Source organism: Theropithecus gelada, chromosome 1 (genome assembly GCF_003255815.1).
Source record: "Theropithecus gelada isolate Dixy chromosome 1, Tgel_1.0, whole genome shotgun sequence".
Classification (NCBI taxonomy): Eukaryota; Metazoa; Chordata; class Mammalia; order Primates; family Cercopithecidae; genus Theropithecus; species Theropithecus gelada.
The window spans coordinates 153330667-153357007 of NC_037668.1; the positions used below are offsets into that span (position 1 = coordinate 153330667).

Below are 26341 nucleotides of genomic sequence, written 5' to 3' on the forward strand. Positions count from 1 at the left end.
CCACATGATCAAAATATTGCATTCTATTTATATATTTCAAATTCAATTTGTTAATATTTTGTATACAACTTTATTGTTCAAGTTGGGCGTGGTGGCTCACGCCTATAATCCCAGCACTTTGGGAGACAGAGGCGGGTAGATCACGAGGTCGGGAGATTGAGACCATCCTGGCTAACACAGTGAAACCCCGTCTCTACTAAAAATACAAAAAAATTAGCCAGGCGTGGTGGCAGGCACCTGTACTCCCAGCCACTCGGGAGGCTGAGGCAGGAGAATGGCGTGAACCCGGGAGGCGGAACCTTCAGTGAGCCAAGATCACGCCACTGCACTCCAGCCTGAGGGACAGAGAGAGACTCCGTCTCAAAAAAACAAAAAACAAAAAACAAAAAAAAGACAAAAAAAACTATGTTCATAAGGGATGTTGGTCTATAATTTTCTTGTAATTTCCCTCTTGGGGTTTTAGATTAGGAATCAGTCAGATAGGTATACAACTATTCAGATTTTTGTTTCTTCTTGTGTCCGTTTCAGAAAGCTGTTTATTTCAAGGAATTTTCTCATTTCCTCTTAGGTTTTCAGATTTATTCGCATGATTATGTACCTGAAAGCTATGAAGTCCTAAATAAGGCGAAGGTACTAATTATTACTACAAAAAAAAGCTAACATTGTAGTCCAGAGGGATATCAACTTCTGACAAGACAAGGTGAGAAGTTCCACAGACCTACTCACCAGGGAAACTGATAGAAGTTATGTTTAAAACAGCCATTTTTATAGCCTCTGAAATGGTCCTAAGGGCAAACAGCAAAAAAACATTTATTCAGGAATATCTATGAAAATTTGGTTAGAATAGCAAGAGCTAGTGGTACAGTCATGCATCACTTAAAACGACAGAAATACATTCTGAGAATGCATCCTCAGGCGGTTTCATCATTGTGTGAACATCACAGAATGTATTACACAAACTTAGATGGCACAGCCTACTACACGCCTAGGTTATATGGTAGAACCTACGACTCCTAGGCTACAAACCTGTAAGCATGCTACTATACTAAATACTATAGGCAATTTGTAAGTGTATCCAAATATAGAAAGGTATGATTAAAAAATATGGTATAAAAGATTTAAAAATGGCACTTAACATGAATAGAGCTTACAAGACTGGAAGGTGCTCTGGAGGAGTAAGTGGTAAGTGAATGTGAAGGCCTAGGACATTATTGCACACTACTACAGACTCTATAAACTGTATACTTAGGCTACCCTAAATTTATTTAAAACATTTTCTTTCTCCAATAATAACCTTAGCTTACTGTAACTTTTTTACTTTATATAAACTTTAAAATTTTAGTTTTACTCTTTTGCAATAACATAGCTTAAAACACACACTGTACAGCTGTATAAAAATATTTTTTCTATCAGTAGTCTATAAGCTTTTTTCTATTTTTCAGACTTTTTAACTTTTCAAACTTTTTTGTTAAAAACTAAGACACAAACACATATTGGCTTAGGCCTACAGACGGTCAGGATCATCCACATCACTGTCTCATCTCCACATCTTCTAGAAAACCTCCTGAAGGGCCTGCCTGAGGCTGTTTTACAGCTAACTTTTTTTTTACTTTTTTTTTTAATAAGTAGAAGGAGTACACTCTAAAATAATGATAAAAAATAGTATAATAAATACACAAGCCAGTAACATTTATTATCAAGTATTATGTATTGTACATAATTGTATATATATATATACTTTTATATGATAGTGCAGTTGGTTTTTTTAGACTGGCATCACCATAAACACGTGAGTCACACCTTGTTCTATGAGCTAAAGCTACATCACTAGGGGATAGGAATTTTTCAGCTCCATTGTAATATTATGGGACCACCATCCTATATACCACATCATGCACCAAAACATCGTTATGCAGCACATGACTATATTTTAACCAAGACTGCTCCTTCCCCCTTGGCTCTGCTATGTAGAAAGGCAGCCGAGAACACAGGGATCCTCCTCTACTTCTAGCTCCCAGACATCTTTAGGTAAGGAGTAGGACATATCAGCATTTCTCATCCTTTCCACAGCTACTTATTGTTGCTAAGGATAAGTTCTAGACAAGTGCATCTGAAAGGCAGGCCTCCTTTCTTCTGCCCAACCTCCACGCATAGGGCAGAGGCTCTACCTTTTGTGCAACACTGCTAAAAATTACTGAGGCCTCAATTACCTTTGCTCTGGCCTATAAAGTGGTGATTCCACACTGGAAGAGGCAAGCCAAAAAGACCTCAGGCTACTGCCCCCACTTTCCCCAACTGCTCCTAAAGCAGGGTTTCAGAGAGAAGCATACTATTGTCCCCACCCCTAACTCAAAGCCTTGACTCTAGAGATTTTGCCTGGGGGGAGAAGTAGGCCATAAAACAGTTAGCTCTTCATCTTTTCTCAGAACAACTGACTTCTTTACAACAGGGCATTAAAAAAAAAGTTCAAGCCTAAGGGTACTCTTAATTAAAACAGTGGAGGTTTTGGTGAAAGATAATGGTGAAATTTGTAAATTCAATGAGGATACAGACTAAACTGTCGGCTATTTTTCAGGAGAGACCAAAAAAATAAAAATAAATAAAAAATAAAAATAAAACCCAGCAGTGTGGATGTTAGAACAAATATCACCACACACTGACCTTGGGAACTATTCCTTCAAAGGAGCTTGGATTTGATTGGATTAGTCCATAGAACAATGTGTGCCCCAAAGCATTATTGAAAACAATTGAGAATCAGCTGAAAATCAATGGAACTTAACAGCTGGCAGTATGGTCAGGAAAAGACAAAGAGAACCCTGCCAAAACCACTGTCATCCCAAGGTGCTGGGCATATCCAAAGCTGTACCTCTCTGAGGAACAAGATCAGAGGCTTTACAACGTATGGGGGAAAACTACATCCAGTCACTAAACAAATAAACAAGTGACAATAACAAGGTTGATACCCAGACTTGCTACCATATATTATTTAAAACAGCCGAGTCCAACCCTTAGGATGCGAGGACCTTTTTGCTTATCTGTGGTGGTGGGTATCACAAAAATTATGCACGGACTGTTTTTTTTCTTTTAGCTCGTCAGCTATTGTTAGTGTTAGTGTATTTTATGTGTGGCCCAAGACAATTCTCCCAATGTGGCCCAGGGAAGCCAAAAGGTTGGATACCTGTTATTTTAAATGTCCAGTTAATAACAAAATGGACAAAGAAACAGGAAAAGTATAACCCATGTGCCAGAAAAAAAGAAGGCTGTAGAACCTGCTTGTGAGAGTGACCATATGTTGGATTTAACATAATATATGACTTTAAAGTAGTCATTATAAATATGTTCAAAGAACTAAACTATGATTAAACAGTAAAGAAAGGTACGATGACAATGTCACATCAAATAGAGCATATCATAAAGAGATAGAATTTACAAAAAAAAAAAAGGAATCAAATGCAAATCCTGGAGTTGAAAAACATAACAGCAAAATAAACTAAAGGGACCCATGAGGAGATGCGAACTGGCATTAGAAAGAATTGGGGAACCTGAAAATATATCAATAGAAATTATGCAATCTGAAGAACAGAAAGAAAAAAGAATGAAGAAAAATGAACAGATTCAGAGACCTGTAGAACACCATTAAGTGTAACAACATACAGCCGGGTGTGGTGGCTCACGCCTGTAATCCCAGCACTTTGGGAGGCCAAGGCGGGAGGATCACCTGAAGTCAGGAGTTTGAGACCAGCCTGGCCAGCATGGCAAAACCCCATCTCTACTAAAAGTACAAAACTTAGCCAGGCATGGTGGCAGGTGCCTGTAGTCCCAACTACTCAGGAGGGTGAGGCAGGAGAATCACTTGAATCTGGGAGGCAGAGGTTGCAGTAAGCCAAGATCATGCCACTGTACTCCAGCCTGGGCAACAGAGCAAGACTCCATCTCAAAAAAAAAAAAAAAAAAAAAAAAAGTGTACCAACATAATGTATTGAATAACACAAACCTAACACAAGAAACTCCAAGAAGGATAAACTCAACAGGATCCACAAATAAACATCACGGTTAAAATGATGAAAGTCAAAGACAAGGAGAAAACCTTGAAAGCAGCAAGAGAAAAACAACTAGTTACTTTCAAGGGCTAAGATTAACAACTAACTTCTTAGCAAAAACAACTGAGGCCAGAAAACAGTGGAATAACATATTCAAAATGCTCAAAGAAAAAAAAACTGTTACCAAAAATCCTGTATCCAATAAAACGATCTTTCAAAACTGAAGGCTTGGGAGCTGAGGCAGGTGGACTGCTTGAGCTCAGGAGCTCAAGATCAGCCTGAGCAACAGTTGAGACCCTGTCTCTACAAAAAATACAAAAATTAGCCAGGTATGGTGGCAGATATTCTGAGGCAAGAAGATAGCTTCTTAGAGGCTGAGGCAAGAAGATAACTTGAGCTCGAGAGGTAGAGGTTGCAGTGAGCCAAGATTGCACCACTGCACTCCAGCCTGGGCACTAGAGTGAGACCTTATCTCGAAAAGTATTTAAATCTTTAAAAAATGAAGGCAAAGTCCGGGCACGGTGGCTCACGCCTGTAATCCCAGCACTTTGGGAGGCTGAGATGGGCGGATCACGAGGTCAGGAGATCGAGACCATCCTGGCTAACACGGTGAAACCCCATCTCTACTAAAAGGTACAAAAAACTAGCTGGGCGTGGTGGCGGGCGCCTGTAGTCCCAGCTACTCAGGAGGCTGAGGCAGGAGAATGGTGTGAACCTGGGAGGCGGAGCTTGCAGTGAGCCAAGATTGCGCCACTGCACTCCAGCCTGGGCGACTCCGTATCAAAAAAAAAAAAAAAAAATGAAGGCAAAATGAAGACATTCCTAAATAAATAAAAACAGAGAATGTTTTGCTAGCTGGTCTACCTTATAAGAAACACTAAAGGATTTCCTTCAGACTCAAAGCATATGACCACCAATGATAGTTTGAAATCTATATTTAAAAACATAGAGCACGAGTAAAGGTAATTATGTAATTATAAAGTACATTATAAATGCCTAGTTTTCTTTCTTCTCTTACCTGATTTTAACAGCCATTACATAAAATAGTATTATATAATGTATCGTTGGACGGTTAATATATAGAAATATAATGTATTTGCTAATAACAGCACAAACGAGGAGATGGGAGGAAAGTTGTGCTACATTAAAGAAATATCTACTGGCCAGGCACGGTGGCTCACGCCTGTAATCCCAGCACTTTGGGAGGCCGAGGCGGGTGGATCACGAGGTCAGAAGATCAAGAGCATCCTGGCTAGCATGGTAAAACCCCATCTCTACTAAAAATACAAAAAATTAGCTGAGCGTGGTGGCGGGCACCTGTATTCCCAGCTACTCCAGAGGCTGAGGCAGGAGAATGGCGTGAACCCGGGAGGCGGAGCTGGCAGTGAGCCAAGATCGTGCCACTGCACTCTAGCCTGAGCAACAGAGTGAGACTCCGTCTCAAAAAGAAAAAAAAAGAAGAAATAACTACTGATGGTAAAGTAATATATTATAACAATATATGCTCGGGGTTGTAACATTAATAGATATTATATAACACTAATATCACAAAAAAGGAGGAAAGGAAATAGAGGTATATAGGAATAATGATTCTACATCTCACTGGAACAAAGCCTGTATAAACTTGAAGCTGATTCTAACAAGTTAAGATGTATATAATAAACCTAAGGGCAACCACTAAAAAAAAAAAAAAAAAAACTCTCAAAAATATGTAGTGAAAAATAATCATTACACAAGTTTAAATGCTGCATTAGAAAACATTCACTTAATACTAAGGAAAACAGAAAAAGAATACAATAAAATAGAAAAAAAAATACAGAACAAAAAAAGACATGAGGTACAGAGAAAACGAAAAGTAAAATGGCAGACATAAATCCAACTGTATGAACAACTACATTAAGTGTAAATGGATTAACCGGAGGGGTGCGGTGACTCACACCTGTAATCCCAGCACTTTGGGAGGCCCAGGCAGGTGGATCACGAGGTCAGGAGTTCAAGACCAGCCTGGCCAAGATGGCGAAATCCCATTTCCACTAAAAACTACAAAAAAAATGAGCCAGGCATGGTGGCAGGTACCTGTAAGCCCAGCTACTCAGGAGGCTGAGGCAGGAGAACCGCTTGAACCCTGTCGGCAGAGGTTGCAGTAAGCAGAGATTGTGCCACTGCACTCCATCCTGGGAGACAGAGCGAGACTCCATTTCAAACAATAAATAAATAAATAAATGTAAATGGATTACAAGCCCATCAAAAGGTAGAGACTGTCAAACTGAATTTTTTAAAAATGATCTAAGTCTCCAGAAGATACAATTTAAATTTAAAAATACAAGTAGATTGAAAATAAAAAGATGAAGAATAATATATCATGCAAACAACCACAAGAAAGCTGGAATGGCTATACCAATATTAGATAAAATAGACTTTAAAAAATAGGTAAGTGTTTGACATATACAGACAAAACAGACTTTAAAAACTTTTGTCTCTTATATCTTACACACATGGATATATATCAAACTATATATATTTTTAAAGTCTGTTTTGTTTAATATTAGTGTGGGATATGATGAGGTTTCTCTTCAAATAATCCGATTAATCTTTTATTCTTTAATTCATAGTTACCTCCCACTCAATTTTTCTCCTTTTTTCTTCTTTTCCCTTCTTGCCTTTGTTAAATGCCCAGGCCCTCCACACTACAAAGAGTTATCAGTACCAGCTCACATTCCTTTCCTTATTTGGAAGGAGGACTAACTTTCTGGCTCATTACAGACACCCCTTCCCCTGTTCCCTCCACTTTCCTTTACGTGCCCACCCTATCTAAAAAAAAACAAAACGTTTAGCCAACCAGGATTAGTTTAGATTGTACGACCCAACCCCGGCCAATGGGGAAAGGGTACAGGGGCAGAACTTGCGTCAGGAATAAAGGCTCTTTGTTGCCCCTTTGTTCAGGTGTGCTCTCATGGCAACTGGCCAGGGAGCCACCCCTCTGCACATAAGTAAAATTGCTTTGCTAAGAATCCTTTGTTCAAGTATTCAATTTCCTTAGGATTTTGAGCATTATTCCTAACATTAGTATAGCCACTTCAGTTTTCTTGTGGTTGTTTGAATATATATTATTTTTCATCCTTAGATCTTACTTAGATATAAATATCATTATATAAATATACTCTTTATCTCATATCTAAAGAGCGTCATTTTGTAATGATGGAAGGGTCAGTCTCTCAGGAAGAGGGTAACAATTATAAACATATTTGCACCTACTAACACAGTACCAAAATATATGAAGAAAGACTGACAGAAACAAAGAGAGAAACAGAAAATTCAAAAGCAATAATAGTTGAAGCCTTCAACACCTCCTTTCAATAATGGATAGAACAATTAGGTGGGGCCAGGCGCGGTGGCTCAAGCCTGTAATCCCAGCACTTTGGGAGGCCGAGACGGGTGGATCACGAGGTCAGGAGATCGAGACCATCCTGGCTAACACGGTGAAACCCCGTCTCTACTAAGAAATACAAAAAACTAGCCAGGTGAGGTGGCGGGCGCCTGTAGTCCCAGCTACTCGGGAGGCTGAGGCCGGAGAATGGCGTGAACCCAGGAGGCGGAACTTGCAGTGAGCTGAGATCCGGCCACTGCATTCCATCCCAGGCGACAGAGCGAGACTCCATCTCCAAAAAAAACAATTAGGTGGAAGATCAATGAAGAGACAGAAAACTTTGAACATACATAAATTAACTACACCTAACAGGTGTCTATGGAACACGATAGAATTTATACTCACTATATAACACTCCACCCAACAACAGGAGAATATATATTCTCAAGCGCATATGGTACATTCCCCAGGACAGACCAGACCACATACCAGATAGTAAAACCTCAAAAATTTCAAAAGAACAGAAATACAAACTATGTTCTCTGACCACAAAGGAATAAAGCTAGAAATCAGTAACATTAAAAAATTGGGGGCGGGGCATGGTGGCTCACACCTGTAATCCCAGCACTCAGGGAGGCAGGGGCGGGTGGCTCACGAGGTCAGGAGATTGAGACCAGCCTGGCCAACATGGTGAAACCCCATCTCTACTAAAAATACAAAAATTAGCCAGGCATGGTGGCGTGTGCCTGCAGTCCCAGCTACTCAGGAGGCTGAGGCAGGAGAATCGCTTGAACCTGGAAGGTGGAGGTTGCAGTGAGCCGAGATCATGCCACTGCACTCCAGCCTGGGCAACAGAGACTCCATCTCAAAAAAAAAAAAAAACAAAACAAAAAACCTGGGGCGGGGCTTGGTAGCATGAACCTATAGGCTCAGTTACTTGAGAGGCTGAGGCAATGAGGATCCCCCCTTTGAGGCCAGGAGTTAAGAGGCCACAGCGTACTATTATAGCATCTGTGAACAGTCACTGCACTCAAGCCTGGGCAACATAGTGAGACCCCATCTCTCTCTTTTTTTTTTTGAGACAGAGTTTTGCTCTTGTTGTGCAGGCTGGAGTGTAATGGCGTGATCTCGGCTCATCTCAACCTCCAACTCCCGGGTTCAAGAGATTCTCCTGCCTCAGCCTCCCAAGTAGCTGGGATTACAGGCATGTGCCACCACCCCAGCTAATTTTGTATTTTTAGTAGAGACGGGGCTTCTCCATGTTGGTCAGGCTGGTCTTGAACTTCCGACTTCAGGTGATCCGCCTGCCTTGGCCTCCTGAAGTGCTGGGATTACAGGCGTGAGCCACCGCACCCGGTTAACCCCTTCTCTTAAAAAAGAGAAGTTAAAACATTTTTGGGAAATTCAAAAATATTTGGAAATTCAATGATTCTTAAACAACTAATGGGTCAAAGAAGAAACCTAAAAGAAAATAAAACATACATTAAGACAAATGAAAATGAAGACATAACAACCAAAATTTAAGGGTGTTTAGAAAGATATAGCTGTAAATGTCTATATAAGAAAGAACAAAAGATCTTAAATCGGAAACCTAACCTTTGCAATTATAAGTAACCCAATAACAGCCAAAACAATCCTGAAAAAGAAAAACAAAGTAGGAAGATTCACACTATCACATTTCAAAACTTACTACATAAAACAAGTAGTCAAGACAGTGTGGTACTGACACAAGAACAGACATATAGATCAATGGGACAGAATTGAGAATCCAGAAATAAAACCATCTGCTAATTTTCAACAAAAAGGCCGAGACCATCTAATGGGGAAAGAAGTATTTTCAACAAGTGGTGCGGAGATAAATGTGATAACTACATGCAAAAGAATGAATTTGAATCCTTACGTCTTACTCTATATAAAAATTAACTCAAAATGGCCAAAGACCTAAATGTAAAGGTTAAAATTATAAAATTCTTAGAAGAAAACATAGGGGTAAATCTTCATAACCTCATATTTAGGAAAGGATCCTTAGAAAATGACTCCAAAAGCATGAGTAACAAGAAAAAAGAGAATTTAGACTTAATCAAAATGTAAAACATTTGTGCTTCAAAGGATACCACCAAGAAAGTGAAAAGACACAAGGGACTTATATCAGGATATATAAAGAATTTTTACAACTCGATAAAAAGACAAATAACAATTCAAAAGTGGGCAAAGGATCTAAAGAGCCATTTCTCCAAGGAAGATATACAAATGGCCAATAAGCATGTTCAAAGACACTTGACATCATTAGTAATTAGGGAAATGCAAATCATAACCACGAGGAGATACTACTTCACATTCATTAGGATGGCTATAATCAGAAAGTCAAAATAAGAAGTACTGGTAAGGATGTGGAGCAATGAGAACCCTCATATACCACAAGTGGGAGTGTAAAATAGTGCAGCCACTATGGAAAAAACTGTGGCAATTTCTCAAGTGACTAAGCCCAGAATTACCTTATGACCAAGCAGTTTCACTCCCACATGTATACTCAAGAGAAATGAAAACATATGTCCACACAAAAACTTGTATACAAATGTTCATAGCAGCATTATTCACAACCAAACAGTAGAAAGAACTGAAATGTCTATCAACTGAGGAATGGATAAATAAAACATGGTATAACCATACGACAGAATATTATTCAGCCATAAAAAGGAATGAAGTCCTAACACATGCTACAACATGAATAAATCCTTGAAAACATTATGCAAAGTGAATGAAAGAAGTCTATTATGAAAGACCACATACTATAATACTCCATTTACATGAAATGTCCAGAATAGGGAAATCTAGAGACGGAAAGTAAATTAATGGTTGCTCAGGGAATCCCGAAAGGAAGAGGGGGTGATAGTTAAAGGGCATGAGATTTCTTTTTGAGATGATGAAACTATTCTAAAATTGACTGTGGTGGTAGCTGCACATGTCTGTGAATATACTAAAAGCCATGGAATTGTATACTTTAAATGGGGAATTACATGGTATATGAATTATATCTCAATAGAGCTGTTTAAAAAATTTAGTCCAGTTCTGGTCTCTAAAATACTTTCATATCACATATCCAAAACATTGCTGAGAGACAGTAAAAGTTTAAAGATCAATTGCAGCAATGCCACTGACCAATAATCACATAAACTTCATTCCACCACCAATGTCTATACAACACACACATAGAATCCACTAGTTTTGTCTTTATGCTGCCTATTACTTATAATACTAAATTAGATTAATAAAAATTTTCAAGGAACATGTAAATGAAATCCCAAAACCAACACATAAAATGAAAAAGAGGTAGTAATAATAACTTATTAAGATGACCACAGAGGGCTGGTTTTAAGAACAGTTAACCGAATTTTTTTTTTTAATACCATACAGTAAGATAATTTGTAGTTTTCCCCCTGTAATGCGGTTTTGCTTGTACTGTTTCAAATGCATCTTTCCAGAAAACCTAATCTCTATTCATTTCTCTCAAGATTTCAAATACCAAGTAGAACATTGAAATTTTAATATATTCATTATCATAAAGCCTTCCTTTTCTTGCCCATCTTCATTAAGTCAGTGATAAAATAAACTTCTGAGGTGACAACCAAGTTATTTCAAGTTGTCCATTGTTAATTCTCTACATTTAATGATAAATAATTCGAAGTAGCAGGTATCATTTGTAACAAATAATAATTTTATAGCTATAATTTTCCTTAGAGGAAAACATCCCTAATTACTGCTGCTAACATACTTGAAATCTAAAGTAAGATCTCATATAGGATTCATGCTACAAATTATAGAACAAGCACTGTATCATAGCAACCCAGCAATACCACTACAGTGACACGCTGAGGATGCAATCCAAGATTCTAATTTAAGAAACTGGCACAGAATATAGGACATGTAGCTTTTTTTGGCAATACCCCTAGAACATTAATAACTAAAAATCTAAAATCAGCTTTTATTTGAAACTTTAGAGAGCAGGCTATTATAAAGTAACAATGGAAATGTTTATTAACAAATGATTCACAGCACTGTGACTAAATATGACTTATTAAGGTTCTGTGATTTCATTAAAATTGAAAATGGTGGGAAAAAAATTGTAGACATCACATTTTAGGAAATTTGAACACATACGCACTACCAGTTTGATAATGTTCTAATATATAAATGTATGCATTATTTTAAGAAAACCCCTACAATACTAAAACTTTCAAGAACATAAATATTTCCACGCTTTAATCAATTACCATTCAAAAGCAAGTATATCTGCAACTACTGCTATTTTTTATTTCAAAAAATTAACTGGGCTGGGCATGGTGGATCACGCCTGTAATCCCAGCACTTTGCGGGGTCAATGTGGGCAGATCACTTGAGGTCAGGATTTCGAGACCAGACTGGCCCACGTGGCGAAACCCTGTCTCTACTAAAAATACAAAAATCAGCCAGGCGTGATGGCTCGCACCTGTAATCCCAGCTTCTCAGAAGGCTGAGGTAGGAGAATTGCTTGAACCCAGAAGGCAGAAGTTGCAGTGAGAAGATTGCACCACTGCAATCTAGCTTGGGTGACAGAGCGAGACCCTGTCTCAAACAAACAAACAAAAACAAACCAGGTGTTCAATTCTCTAGAGCAGAACCTAAGCTCTACAGATGTCCCACTTCCTTCTACCATCAGCATAGATGGGCTTTGGGATGGTGGTGGTGGGGAAATCCAAGAACCCTGAAAATTACATAAAGTATTACATACATATTTTAAAACGGCACATTCTTTAAATTGGATTTTCCAAGAGATTCACACATAATCTCCATGAAATTAAATACTAGTACTCTTAGAAATTATTTCCTTTCCTTTAAACATAAGAAACTTATAACCAAGGTTTCAAATGAGCTGGTTCAGTATTTCCAGAAATAAAAACTTTATTCACAAACAATTCTAAATTGATTCTAATATTTTTCATTCAGAAATTTGCTATTTGTAATATTCTATTAACAGAAAATAATAGGCTATTGAACAATACACACAGTATGATCCCACTCATGGGTAAATATGAGAAGATGCTCAAAAATTTAAAAGAGATTTCCTCTGGGTGGGAATTTTTACTTTCTACCATTGTAAGATTCTCCTTTGAGTTGTTTTAACAGTGAGTCTATAAGTTTTTACAAAAATAATACATAATGGGGTAGTTTAAAATATGACACTTCCCATTACATATTCTTTAAATGAGTTTATTTTAGAAAACCATGAAAACTGAGATTCGCTTATGACTCACAGCAAGTATTGTATTATAACCTAAAATAGTCATTTCTGTTCTATAGAAGTTACTTCTCTAGATCTTAAACAAATTAGTTCTTAAAAATATACAGAGAATATCCAGGTGATCCAAATTAAAAATAGATTATCAAAACAGATGAAGTACCAAAACCAATGACTAGATACACGGCAGCTAGGTGAAGGCTGAGTTATTTTTACCTTTCCTACATGAATAATCAAAATTTCTTATGGGCCGGGTGCAGTGGCTCACACCTGTAATCCCTGCACTTTAGGAGGCAGAGGCAGGCGGATCACTTGAGGTCAGGGGTTCGAGACCAGTATGGCCAAAATGGCAAAACCCTGTATCTACTAAAATACAAAAATGAGCCAGTTGTGTGGCAGGAGCCTGTAATCCCAGCTACTCGGGAGGCTGAGGCAGAAGAACTGCTTGAACCCAGGATGTGGAGGTTGCAGTGAGCGGAGATCAAATCACTGCACTCCAGCCTGGGGGACAGAGCAAGACCCTGTCTCGAAAAAAAAGACCAAAAAAAAAAAAAAGTCTTATGAAGGCAATATGACTGTGGGAAATAAATGCATCTTAAAAGCACTTCATTGTTATATTTGCTACTTTATGTTCACTCTGGATTCAAAATTAGGTTGGTTCATTCACTGGAAGCACAAATGCATGTGGAAAACTATTTGAGGAGATGATATCTAACTTTAACTTCAGCTTGTCTGGAAGTTTTAGTGGAAGAATAAAATCAGTCAAGTGGTAGATTAACCCAATTGACTTTTATTTCCAAGTCTCTGTTATCTTTACCTAACTTTTTTCCTCTCTCAAATTGAGAAGAAATGATCAGAAAGATAGTACTATGCTAACGTGGAAGAGTATTTTAAAAAGTTTTCAAAAACTTTCTGTAAAAGGGGACCAGAATATGCCAACCATTTCCAAAAGAGGCAAAAATAAGTAGATTCTAATCAGTTCTTGATAATCTACAATAATTTCTTCAAGTTAATTACAGATCATTATAACTTTGAGTGGTGACTCCAAAATCTGTGACACAAATGTGCTGAATGATTAACAATTCACTTCATCTTATTTCTCAGTACTCATTCATAAAACAAATGCTCTCATATATTTTTGAGAAAAACTGTAGGTTACCTAAAAAGGAGAGAGAGGACAGTGCTAAAAAGAAGACCTCAAAGAAGATCAATGAAGCATTTTTATATCAGAAGAATTTAAGAAACAAAAATCCCTTGCTTTAACGGGTCTTAGAAAAATCTACATTCAATACTGGCTTACTTGCCCAGCACCTATAGTCTAAAGGTCTAAAGACTATAGTCTATAGACTTAGTCTTAGTCTTTAGTTAGACTAAAGACTATAGTCTAAAGACTTACTCATTCAGCTTTTACAATTTCTACTCACCTTACGCAAATCTCACCTCAAGTTATCAGAAAGAAACGTACTGGCTGGGTGCCGTGGCTCACACCTGTAACCCAGCACTTTGGGAGGCCAGGGTGGGTGGATCACGAGGTCAGGAGTTTAAGACCAGGCTGGCCAACATAGTGAAACCCTGTCTCTACTAAAAATACCAAAAAAAATTAGGGAGGCGTGGTGGCAGGTGCCTGTAATCCCAGCTACTCGGGAGGCTGAGGCAGGAGAATCACTTGAACCCGGGAGGCAGAGGTTGCAGTGAGCAGAGATTGTGCCACTACACTCCAGCCTGGGCGACAGAGTGAGACTCGGTCTCAAAAAAAAAAAAAAAAATTTTTCTCTTGATAAGGTTCTCAATTATAAATATTTATCAGTTGCACTCTAAGGAAATAAGGTACTAAACTTTGCTTCAGTCCAGGCAACAAACATCTTCCATTTAGCAGAGGAATCAGCAACCAACTGAGAAGAGCAAGTCACACATGACCGGCGCAAGAATATAACCTACCCAGGTTTTGGTGTTTTCATCTATAAAATGCTAACCAGTTTAGTGTTGCAGGTAAACATTACTCAGTTATAAATCATCCTAAAATTGTAAATTATTTTATGATATAAAATGTTTTTCTTTCAATCAATTTAACAGCTTTTGCTTCATTCTTTCATTCAATAAATATAAAACAGCACTGACTATCTAAATGCTCTGTAGGAAGATATGGCTCTTGGGTCTCAAAGCACTTATAGTCTAAACACAAAAAGCAGGCACTTTAAGTAATTCATGCAACTTGTCCCAGCAAGATTTTGTGATCTTCTTCATGCACATAACAATGACATCTTCTCATGCAGTGTACACAGAAGACGTTCTATTGAGTAGGGAATAGATAATCCCAATTTGGCCAGGAGACTATGTGGCCAGCAACCCAAACTATCAGTGCCTTCTTATAAGCAAATCTGAAAGTCTTGGCAGGCCATTAAAGAATATAGTTAAAGACTATACATAAAGAAACATTAACTATATTCTTTATATTATTTATATATTTATATATATATGTTTACAAGTCATAGAAATTACCAAATGGGCACTCTTTGATTCACATATGCAGTGGTCTATTTTATATTTACAACTGGGTTTCTAAATGGCATCTCAATTTTAAAATTTCCAAAATACAACTCTGGATTTTCCCTCTATACCTGGTTCCCCCTCCAGTGTACTCCTTTCTCGGTGGTGGGACACATTCCTATCTACCCAGGTGTCCAAGCTAAAGCATCTGAGAGAGTCATCCTTGACTCCTACACCTCTGCCCTTCCATCTCCTCCCAAACAATTCATTAACAAGGTCCTATTTAAGATATATCTCAAATGCATCTTTCTGTCTCTATCTTGGGCTACTACCCTAGCCCAAGTCATGTAATGTCTTACCTGGCTTATTAATCTCGTAACTTGTCCTCCTAAAAATCTTGTTCTGCTACAATGCATTCTCTACCCAGTAGAGATAGTAATTTTTAACTGCCAAACTTTCTGAAAGAGTTGTCCATACTTACTCATTCAGCTTTTACAAGTTCCACTCACTATCCACCTTACACAAATCTCATTTCACGTTATCAGTCCTCCAAACGCCTCTCATGTCACCAATGTTGCCTAAAGACTAACAAACCCATGGAAACTTTTCAGTTCTCATTGGGCTTGTCCACAGTTATCCACTGTTACTACTTTCCCCAACCATCCTCCAGTTTGTAAAGACTCTCTTCCCCTGACAGCCTCGTCTCCACTCTCTCCTGTCTTCTGTGGCCTCCACTCCAGCTGTCTCTCTTGGCTCTTGGTTGTACCTTTTCCCCTTACCCATTATCTCAATGTTGGTATTCCTTGGCGTCTTCTCATTCTATCCATTTTCAGTGGGCAGTCATTTCTACTTCAAGTGCTTCAAATGCCACGTATAAGCCAAAGACTCTCAAATTACCTCTCTAGCACATTGCTTCATATCCAAATAATCCACCTTCCTACTAGGCAGCTTCACTTCAATTTCCCATGGACACTCGACCTGTCCAAAAAATAACCATTATCTTCTCCTCCCAAATCTATTGTCTCCCCCCTTTTTCCCTTTCAACTGCTATCATACATCCAGTTGCCCAAGTTAGAAATGTATCATCGATGATTGTTCCCTCTCACCAGATTTTGCCTGTGATACCACCCCATCCCCACTTGGACAAGCACCTTTATCTCTTGTTTGAATTACCGTGTCAGTATCCTCACTAGTGTTACTCACTCTCATTTCCCAATACACTCTTCATGGTACTGTAAGGTATAAATGCAATAAAGTGCCTACATCATTCTTCAACATAGCAACAAGACTATGCACTAGACCCTAAATGTTGTTCCACATCTCTAGTGATATAGAATGTATCACATAGAGATATAGAATGTAACCTATATTCTAGATCACAGCTATGTAAACTGCTGGTAACTCCCAAAATATACTACCCTGAATTACCTCTGGGTCTTCACATATTGTCTTTTGGGTGGACCTCTTAGCCCATCTATCTTGGCTTAACACCTTCTGGCCTTTTAGATGGCAGTTTACCTGTCACTTTCTCCAGGAAACTTGCCCTGATCTCTCCCCTACCACACCAAAACAGGACTGAGTCCTTCACCCACTCCCTTAACATTTTAGAGCTTATTCTTATCATGACACTTATCACATTACTTGAAACTGCCTGCTTACAAGTCTGTATTCGCCACCAGCTATAAACTCCTAAAGACGTTAAATTTGAAAAGAAAAAGTATTCATAATTTTATTCGCTTTACTAAGCTTTAATCTCTGCAGTGGTTCACCAAAATTTTATGCACTATGGAAAACCAAAGAAAGGAAAACATTTCAGTACTAGATTTTTGAAAATAAAGTGTGTCTAATTTCACAGCAAACAAAATCTTTTGCCTCTGGTCAATTTAAAGAAAAATGGTAGGGCAACTTTGTTGTTGTTGTTGTTGTCGTTTGTTTTAATAAAATCAGAAACATATTCCTACAGAAGTTATGTCTTATTTTACTTTTAACTTCAATAGATATTTTTCTTTAGAAAAGCCTGTCTGAAAAGTTGTTTTAAAAATCTACTCAGTTTTGCTAATCAAAATTCAGGAGTTATAACAAAAACTGTCTCACCTTTTTCACTTTTATCAATTTAGAGGCAGGGGATTAACAATGAGTTCAAACAATCATTGACTTATGGTAATAGCTATAATTATGGAATATCCTTGATGCAATGTGAAACGAAGGCAAAACCAATTAGACAAAATATACAATTTTTTAAAATCTGCGTTCTGCTGAAAAAATACACAATTTTAGATTTGATACTTTCCTCCCTACCTTAAAGAAAACTTCTCTGATGAAATGGCAAGATATTTATTAGAATAACAAGAGTGAAATCAATCCCCAAGGGAGGCTAAACCAGAATGACTTCTGAGATCCCATTCAGCACTGGAAAGCTCAACTAGATATAACACACAGTCAGGTTATAGTAGCTGCAATTAGCATCACCATTCCAGTAGGAGGAGTGTGTTTCCAAGAAATCCCTTGTCTTCAGTATCCAAGTTAGACTACCCTCACCAAAAAAAAAAAAAAAATCCCAGTATGTTTCTTCAGGAAACCCAATCAAAATTACGGGATTTCTAAAATTCTTCATTACTCACTTAAAAGGCCCACATAAATAAAATCCTTCAGGTAACAGTTCAAAAAGACAGATATAAAAACGAGGCTTGAAACTGCTTATTAGTCAACATCCTGCTCAGAGAAGTAGAGTTTATTTTGCATAATCCCAGTCTGTCATGTACAACTCCTTCAGCAAAGCATTTAGATTCCTTGTTACATAATAATACACTAAAAGTAATTATATATTTCAAATCTGTTCCTTTTACCTCCCTTCAAGGACATCCTTATAAAAAAAGATTGCATCTCAAACTTAGAAATTACTGCAAACAAATTGTTTCAGTTATTTTATATACACATGTCCACCTCTAGGAGTCAACCCAGTATTACTTTTCCTCACACATTTTATACAGTAACTTTCATAGCAACAAATCACTCAATAATGTTACATGTCACTCATACTGTTCATTGGCAAAATACAAATAATCTTTTGTTTTAAACCTACATTTACTATTTACTGCCAAGATATTAAGGACCCAGAATTCATTTACTTTAAATCAAGCTTGTCCAACCCACCTTATTTTGTTGTTGTTGTTCTGTTTCATTTTGTTTTAGGCTTTTAGCATCCTGAAGACACAGTTTTTAGTTTCTGTCTCTAGTGATAAGCAGAAAAGAGGGATGAGGAAGGGACTTTACTGGCACAACCAAAAACAGAAACTAAGAACCCATGACTGTATTCTCTCCCTTGGATACCCCTGTTTTAAATAATCCTGGATCAGTTTTAGGCATAAATATATTAAAACCAAAAAACTGGGTGAGGCAGTGATTCACACCTGTAATCCCAGCTTTTGGGAAGCCAAAGACGAAGGATCACATGAAGTCAGGAGTTCAAGACCAGTCAGGGTAACATAGCGAGAACCTGTCTGTACAAGAATAAAAATAAAAAACAGCTGGGTGTGGCAGCACACACCTGTAGTCCTAGCTACTTGGGAGAATTGCTTGATCCCAGAAGTTTGAGGCTGCAGTGAGTTATAATTGTGCCACTATACTCCAGCCTGGGTGATAGAGCAAGACCCTGTTTCAAGAAAATACAGAAAACCAAAAAACAAAACAGAAGAGAATCAATCTCTGGTAGACAGCACCAAACATCACTAAAAGCAGCACAATCAACAAAGGAGAAGGGGTGACTAGAAGAAAACCAACAGATAATTTCTTCATCAAAACCGTGATTCTGTCTCTATGACCACATTGTGCACAAAATACTGTATTTGGTACCTTAACAGGATTTGAAAAAACAGATAATAACTTCTGCTTTCATGGAAAAATTCACCATCTCATTCTGGAGAGAGAGCATCACAACACAACAGCTGAACACCCACCCAAACAACAAATCAACTAACACAAGTATCATTCAAACTGGTTATCAGAAAAGACAAAGACAAAATAGGAATATGGAATATAAGCAGCCCTGAGTTCTCACTGCCCTACCTTCGATAAAAAGCTGTGGTCAAGGTTAAGTTAGAAGATAGACACGCAAAACACTCTGGAGAAAAACATTTCTTGATGTGAAATAAAAATAAGGCATGACCAAAATGAAGTAAAGTTGAAGAATAGTTCCTTTGTTCAATATCTTGTATTTAACACATACAACAGTAGTATCAGGTCTAGATCTTCAAGAAACAGAACAGTGTTGTGAGCATACAGAGGAAACTAGTTTTACATCCCAAAGTGGTTGAAATCATTACTTATTATCCTGAACGATGGGATTAAAATTAAGCAAACCTGTATCATATGTTCTCAGTTTTACTGCCAGCTCCAAAAATCACAGAGAAAACAAAACTGACCTTACATCAAATAATAGTTGGGCTTTAATTATGGTAATGACAACAAACCAACAGAATCATCCCATCATACCTAAAACTCCAGAATCTAATGGCACTATCTCCCCTTCAGGAAAGTACTTAATAAGCCATAGGGGGCAGCAAAGTTAAGAGAGTGAAATGTAAATAGCAGGAGGTGAAGCCAGGGCAGGAAATGTTAATAGGCTGGGTAATGAACCATGAGTATCAGAGAGAAAAGGACGAAGTCTCAATTAATGAATTAAATCAATAGAAAGACAATGCTAACCCAGTGATTCTCAATCCTGGCTGCACGTCAGAATCACCCTGGGAACTTTTAAAAATACTGTAAGTGGATTTTACCTTAGGCCAATTAATTTACAGTCTCTTGGGGATGTGCCTAGGTATTGATTTTTTGTTTTGTTTTGTTTTAAACTCTCCAGGTATAGGCCAGGTGCAGTGGTTCACGCCTGTAATCCCAGCACTTTGGGAGGCCAAGGCAGGCAGAACACCTGGCGTCAGGAGTTTGAAACCAGCCTGATCAGCCATGGCGAAACCCCCATCTCTACTAAAAATACAGAAAGTAGCTGGGCATGGTGGTGCATGCAAGAGAATTGCTTGAACCTGGGAGGCAGAAGTGGCAGTGAGCTGAGAGATCGTGCCACTGCACTCCAGCCTGGGAACAGAGCGAGAACTCAGTCTGAAAGAAAAATTAAAAAATAAAAAAAAAAACCCTCTCCAGGTATAGCCAGTATTGGGAACCACAGTGCTAAACACATAAAAACAAACTAGTCTTTATCTCCAGCTTTTTACAAAAAGCTAACTTTTAAAAATGAAGCACAAAAATCTAAATGTGTTATTTTTGTTAGTAAACCTGTCTTTGAAATCCAAAGCAGCAGTAACTCCTTAAAGACTAATTCATCTTTGTAATTTTATCAAGAGAAAAATGTTATTCTTGCAGGTGAAAATGGCTAAACTGAAGCTAAAAGGAATGAGTCATCACTCATGCAGGAAGACAACTTAAATCTACTGTTTACATGACAGTAACATACTACAATGGTTACATTATTTTGCCAAATACATTTTATTGGATTAGCACTTTATTCAGTTAGACACTTCATAAAATAATCCATAATTAACAATTCGATAAGATAATAAAATGGAGGGAAGGAAGAGATGATCCTAAACAGGAATTCTAAAGATGTTAAAATAGGTTTAAATAGGAAAGTTTTTCCTGTATGTGACGACTAGCAGTGAACACTTTATTTAGCAATTTCTCTTAAATATATCCTAAAAATGTTTTAAGTTTTTTAAAAATAAATCTTCCAGAAGAGATATCTCAGAAAATAGTCCTAAAATGACTAAAATGTTATTTCCCTTTGTAAACAATTTTCTTAACATCTTCAGATGAATCTGAACTCTCCTCTAATTGTATCCCAATTGTGTTTAGATGGAATGACAGTAACTTTGAGAAGATCTATAAACCTTAAAAGTTGAGTGAGTAGTACTATTTTCTCTCCACGAAAAGGTTTAGCTATAGAACTTAAGATAATGTCAGTGTTCTTGTTCCACAATTACCTTAGATCACCTACTCTAGAAAACACACACATTTTACTCCCTAAAGGTAAGGAAGCACTGCAATCAACACCACTATTACTGGCCTCAATACCTCCAGTGGGACCCAGTTGTTAAGAAAGAACCAACAAAGAATCTGAGTGCTACTGGGGAAAGTTTTATCTCTTCTGAAGGGGATTTCAATCTCAAAGCCAGTTTCAGCTTGATCTTGCTATTTATTTCCTGGCTGTCTCCTATGAGGACTGCATATCTATACAATTCTACTGGTTAGTCGGATTTCTTCGCTTGGTAAAAAAATCTTACCACAGCTTTTAATATTTTAAAGAGTCTGACTTAATCCTAGTTCCATTTCTACACTCATGCTGAAAGATGTTACAGCTGCACTTCACATAAATCATATCTGAAAACTGATTATAAATAAAATCACACTTTAAATACACTAGGAAAGTTTACCATTTAAGTAAGTAATCCTATTAATAATCCTTCATTTAAAGATATTTTTAATCTGGATTTTCAAATATTTAAGAGAATGGGAACTAACATTCTTTGCCTATTTTTAGGTACTTAAATTATTTCCCTTAATCCCCACAGACCTGGGGAGATTGAAGGTATTATCCCCATTTTATAGATAAGGAAAACGACTTAGAAAGATTAAAAATTTACCTTTGACCCAGGACTAACCCCAAAGACCCAACTCAATCACACTGCTTCAAATTTACGTAAAACAGTTAACAGCACAAATACTGAAATCGTTTAACCTAGGTCCCAGTGTCAGTTGCAACATCATCCAGATAAGTAATCACAGGCCAGAAAACTTCTTTTTAGGCCTCACCTTTCTCATCAATAAAACAGGACTACTGATCTTGCAAAAAGTTCAGGGATGACCCAACGAATAGGATGTTTGTAAAAATACATTGAGCCACGGATTATCAAATAACAGTATTACCCTTAATAGGTGTGAAAAAGCAGGAGATACACAGGTATTAAGGGTTACACATCTTTGGATTGTTTCACTTGGTATGAACAATACTGTTCTATAATTTAAGAAAATGTTTAAGGTAAAATAATTTTAAAATGCTAAAATGTTATATGAATGTAAGGCATTAATATAAATGTAAGGCATCAACTACTTTACCAAACCAGTCCTTCCAGAATCTTAAACAAAATAGGTTAAACAGACTGAAAAGCCTTTTAACAAGGCTTGTTTATTAAATACTTTCAATTATAGAACAATTTATTCTGAACATTGTTGCCATTAAAATCCTACAACCCACTTACCAAATGATTTTGCACAAATACTTCTTACAGGTGAAAAAGTTGGATTATTTTGTTAATCCTTACTATGCTTTGAGGAAAACTAGTTGGCACTTTTCCAGTTCAGATGCATGTGGTCAAAGTGTAACACAAGCAGGCTGGTATAAACACTTAAAAGATCTTGGAGTCCATGGATATCTGAATCACTCCACAGTAAGATGGTATTTCAGACGAGGAAGAAAATTCTCTTTCATACACATACTAAAGGGCTTTCCACTGGTTTTGTGAAGGCCACAAATGGAAAAAACTACCACTCGCAGAAAAAACACAACACTGTGGTATCAAGTACACTGCCAAAGTTCCAATTGAAGCAATTGAATGTCTTTTTTTTTTTTTTTTTTAATCACTTTCAAGCATTTTGGCATCTGGAGTAAAAGAAGTTGTTCTTATTAGTTTGTAATCCAAGTAAGGGTCTTATTTCCTCAATTAAATTTGCATAAATTTAACCTGAATACATAATTTTCCTTATGATGAATACTGTATTTTCATGCAAATATCTACAATTAAAGTTCCAATTTACTTTTTTCTTTACTAGTGACCAAATACTATATGGCACCTTCAACCTGTTGAACCCTACATCATATAACTTAGATGATTACTGACTCTATCCATATTTTTGCCAGGTTTTTAAAAGTAAAATGTGGCCAGGCGCGTTGGCTCACGCCTGTAATCCCAACACTTTGGAAGGCTGAGGTGGCCCGATCACCTGAGGTCAGAGACCAGCCTGACCAACATGGTGAAACCTCATCTCTACTAAGAATACAAAATTAGCGGGCCGTGGTGGCCCATGCCTGTAATCCCAGCTAGTTGGGATTAGTTGGGAGGCTGAGGCAGAAGAATTGTTTGAATCCGGGAGGCGCAGGTTGCAATGAGCCGAGATCGTGCCATTGCACTCCAGCCCAGGCAACAAGAGTGAAACTCCGTCTCAAAAAAATTAAATTAAATTAAATTAAATTTAAAAAAGCAAAATAAAAAAAAAAAGCAAAACGTATCAAAGCTGCATCTCCTGGCCTGAAAACAACCAAATGTTTAATATTCAATTATTTTTATTAAAGTATACTATTAAGAAGTACAATACTAAGAAACTAGAATATCTTACTAAAAAGCAAATTAAATAACTATGAAATAACCCTAGCACGAAACCTTTAAACTACATAGTTTGACAATTTAATGAGGAAAAAAAATCAGTAGTGTAAAAAAACTATGATATTTTAAATAAGTGTAAAATTTAAAATCTATGAATAGCAAAGACGATATTCTTTTATAGCTATGACATCATTCAAGAATTAAAGTCTTGGCAATGCCTATCATTACAGTCTACCATTTTGCTATGTAAATTTTAACAATTTTTGTATGCTAAAGAGCAATCAAATGATAAATTCGATAACACAGACTAATCATATCTCTAAACCTCTTTTCAAAAGCCAGTTTGATTCTAACGGTGAGATGTCATGATTTAGAACCACTCCAAGAGTCAGGGAAAGGTAGGGTCTCAATAGGGTTCTGGAGCTGTTGTAGGTCAGCTGTGATTTGATCTGGGTTTTCTTTAGACTCCTTGCCAAACTAAGGCTGGATTCACAGGCCCAAAGACAAATGAGAACCAGACTGGCCTTGAAGGAGATGCTGCAGCTTTTTCAAATGAATTGAAAAATCTGAACATCTGATGATATGGATCTCCGTCAGGTTGCAAATTTTATTTAAAAATGTAGGAGCATTATCATCTTGTTCCATCATTTCTATCTCATAAAATACAAGGACATTATTAAACATACTGAGTAATACACAAAGAATAAACTAGAACACCAGGAAATAACATCGAAAATCCTCTAAACCTAGTGCGAAAAGTGAGCCAAAAAGAGTGCCAAGTTCTCCTGCAAGGCATTAGGCACGGATACCAATTTGAATTCCTGTACAAACCTACAAAGTCCCTGGAATCACTGCCTGGCAAACTAAGTTCCCATTCGATTGCAAAGCAACACTACCTACTTCTTTATATTTCCAAATAGACCGTGTGTATCATCTCAGACAACAGAATATTTTAAATATTTCTGTTCTTTGAGCTACAGGATACCATTTAAACCTAATGATCCAGTGAATAAGATACTACACTGGTCAAATTTTTAGGCTTTTTCTTTATAAATACATCCAAAGGCCAGCTAACTCTTCGCCGATGTTTGCATTCGGATTCCTGGTTTGATGACTCTTAGGGGCAATCAATGGGAAGTGGAGTTGAGAAGAGGGTGGGTGCACACGGCTTTATAACTGTAAAAGTAAAGGACTAGCTAAAAGTGGCTGAACAGAGGAGCTGACACTCGGGAAAGTGAAGGTCGGGGAAGGTTCGTGCGGTTGTTAAAGCAAGACCGGGAAAGGGCAAACCTGGAAGAAGAGTGAAGGGCTCTACCTCGCGGGACGCAAAATAGGAAGTGCAGGTTAAGCAAGCGCGCAGGTGGGGAGGGGTGTTGGCCTCCTCTAGGATGGAAAGAGTTCAGGTGAGAATTAGAAGGAAAGAGCCAAGACTTCACAGAAAACCTGTTTGAATAAGGAGGAGGGGGTGAGGGGACGCCAAGGCATCGTGGGGAACTCGGCTCACACACTAGGAGTCCCAGCTGAGAGAAGCCCAGAAGGAAATGGCTCTGCTTGCGCAGAGGCAAGCGTTGCCAGCCCCTGCGCTCGCTCCCGGGGCTGCGCCCTCGGAGGTTACCTTTGAGCTGGGGCAGCGGGTGCAGCTCTGCCTGGCTGCCCTGGCTGCGAAACTGCGACGAGCCCTGGGAGCGCTTCTGCCTCTGCGCCTTGCGGACCGATTTCCGGGTGAAGCCGTCCACTTTCTCCGAGGCCGAGATGGCGGCGCTGGCAGCCCCCGCCGGCGGCGACGACGACGACATCTCCGCGGCCCTGGCGCTTGGCAGCTCCGGCTGCTGCTTGCAAGGCACGGGCAGCGGCGGAGACGGCAGGAGGAGGCGGGGGAGAGGCGCGGGGTGCTCGCGCCCCTGCGCCCCGGCCCCACGGCCCTCCGGCCCCGGGACGCCGCGGAGCTTCTCCTCGCCGCCCGCCAACGCCTCACGGCCACATCTCAGCGCCGGAGGTTCCTGGTCCCCGGCGCGCGGCGAGCTCCCGGGGCTGACGGAGGGAAGGGCGGGGGCGGAGGGGGGTGAAGAAGTTGTTGACTCCGGGCGCGCAGGGCGGGTGGAAGAGAGCCCGAAGTTTAGACAACTGAGGCGAGGGCACGGGGGTGCGGGCGCCAAGCGCGCCTCTCGTTGCTTCTGCCCCGGTCGCCAGCCAGCCGGTCGGCCAGCACCTCAGTGGCCGCTGCCGGCGTAGCCCGCCCTGCCTGGAGCCTCCTCCCGGGGCGCTGCCATCGCGGGTCCCCTCGGAGCCACTGCCGCTGTGCCCACTCTTCCCGGTCAGCGCCGGCCCCTCATCGCCCGGGGCGCTGCCCCGTAGCCCCGGCCCTGTGCGTGCACACACTCCTCCTTGCCGCGCTGGGCGGCCCGAACCCCCTCCCCCACGCGCCCGTCGGCCGCCCACGGAGAACCCCCGGCGAGCGACCGCTACAACTTGAGAAGGTGGTTGGTACAGGCGAGCGGGGAGTGTGTGCGCGTGTGCGCGCGCTAGGGCGCGCGGCCCGGGGAGGGGCCTCGCGAGGGGTGGGGAGGGAGGAGTTTGACTGACAACTTCCGCGGAGTCCCGCCCGCCTCTCGGTGCGGCGGCGGGGGAGGGGGCGGGAAAGCATGCCAGTCTTGTTAGCCAATCGCACGGCTAAGCGGCAGCGACGACGTGAGGTGCGGCCTCTTGAGGCAGAGGAGTGGGGCGGGCTGTGTGACGGGCTTTGGCCACAGCCAATCGTAAGTGAAGAAGGCGAGCGGGGTGC

At 39.3% G+C, this 26341-nt stretch overlaps 1 protein-coding gene across 1 annotated transcript in view; it reads right to left on the reverse strand.

The window, feature by feature from the left end:
• PPP2R5A (protein phosphatase 2 regulatory subunit B'alpha) overlaps positions 1 to 26024 on the reverse strand; it is a 74805-nt gene extending 48781 nt beyond the window's left edge. Inside the window, exon 1 of the mRNA XM_025401447.1 lies at positions 25175 to 26024. Coding sequence (XP_025257232.1) covers positions 25175 to 25355 — 181 coding nt within the window. The 5' untranslated portion in view covers positions 25356 to 26024. The remainder of the gene's footprint in view (positions 1 to 25174) is intronic.
• Positions 26025 to 26341: the final 317 nt, after the last annotated feature.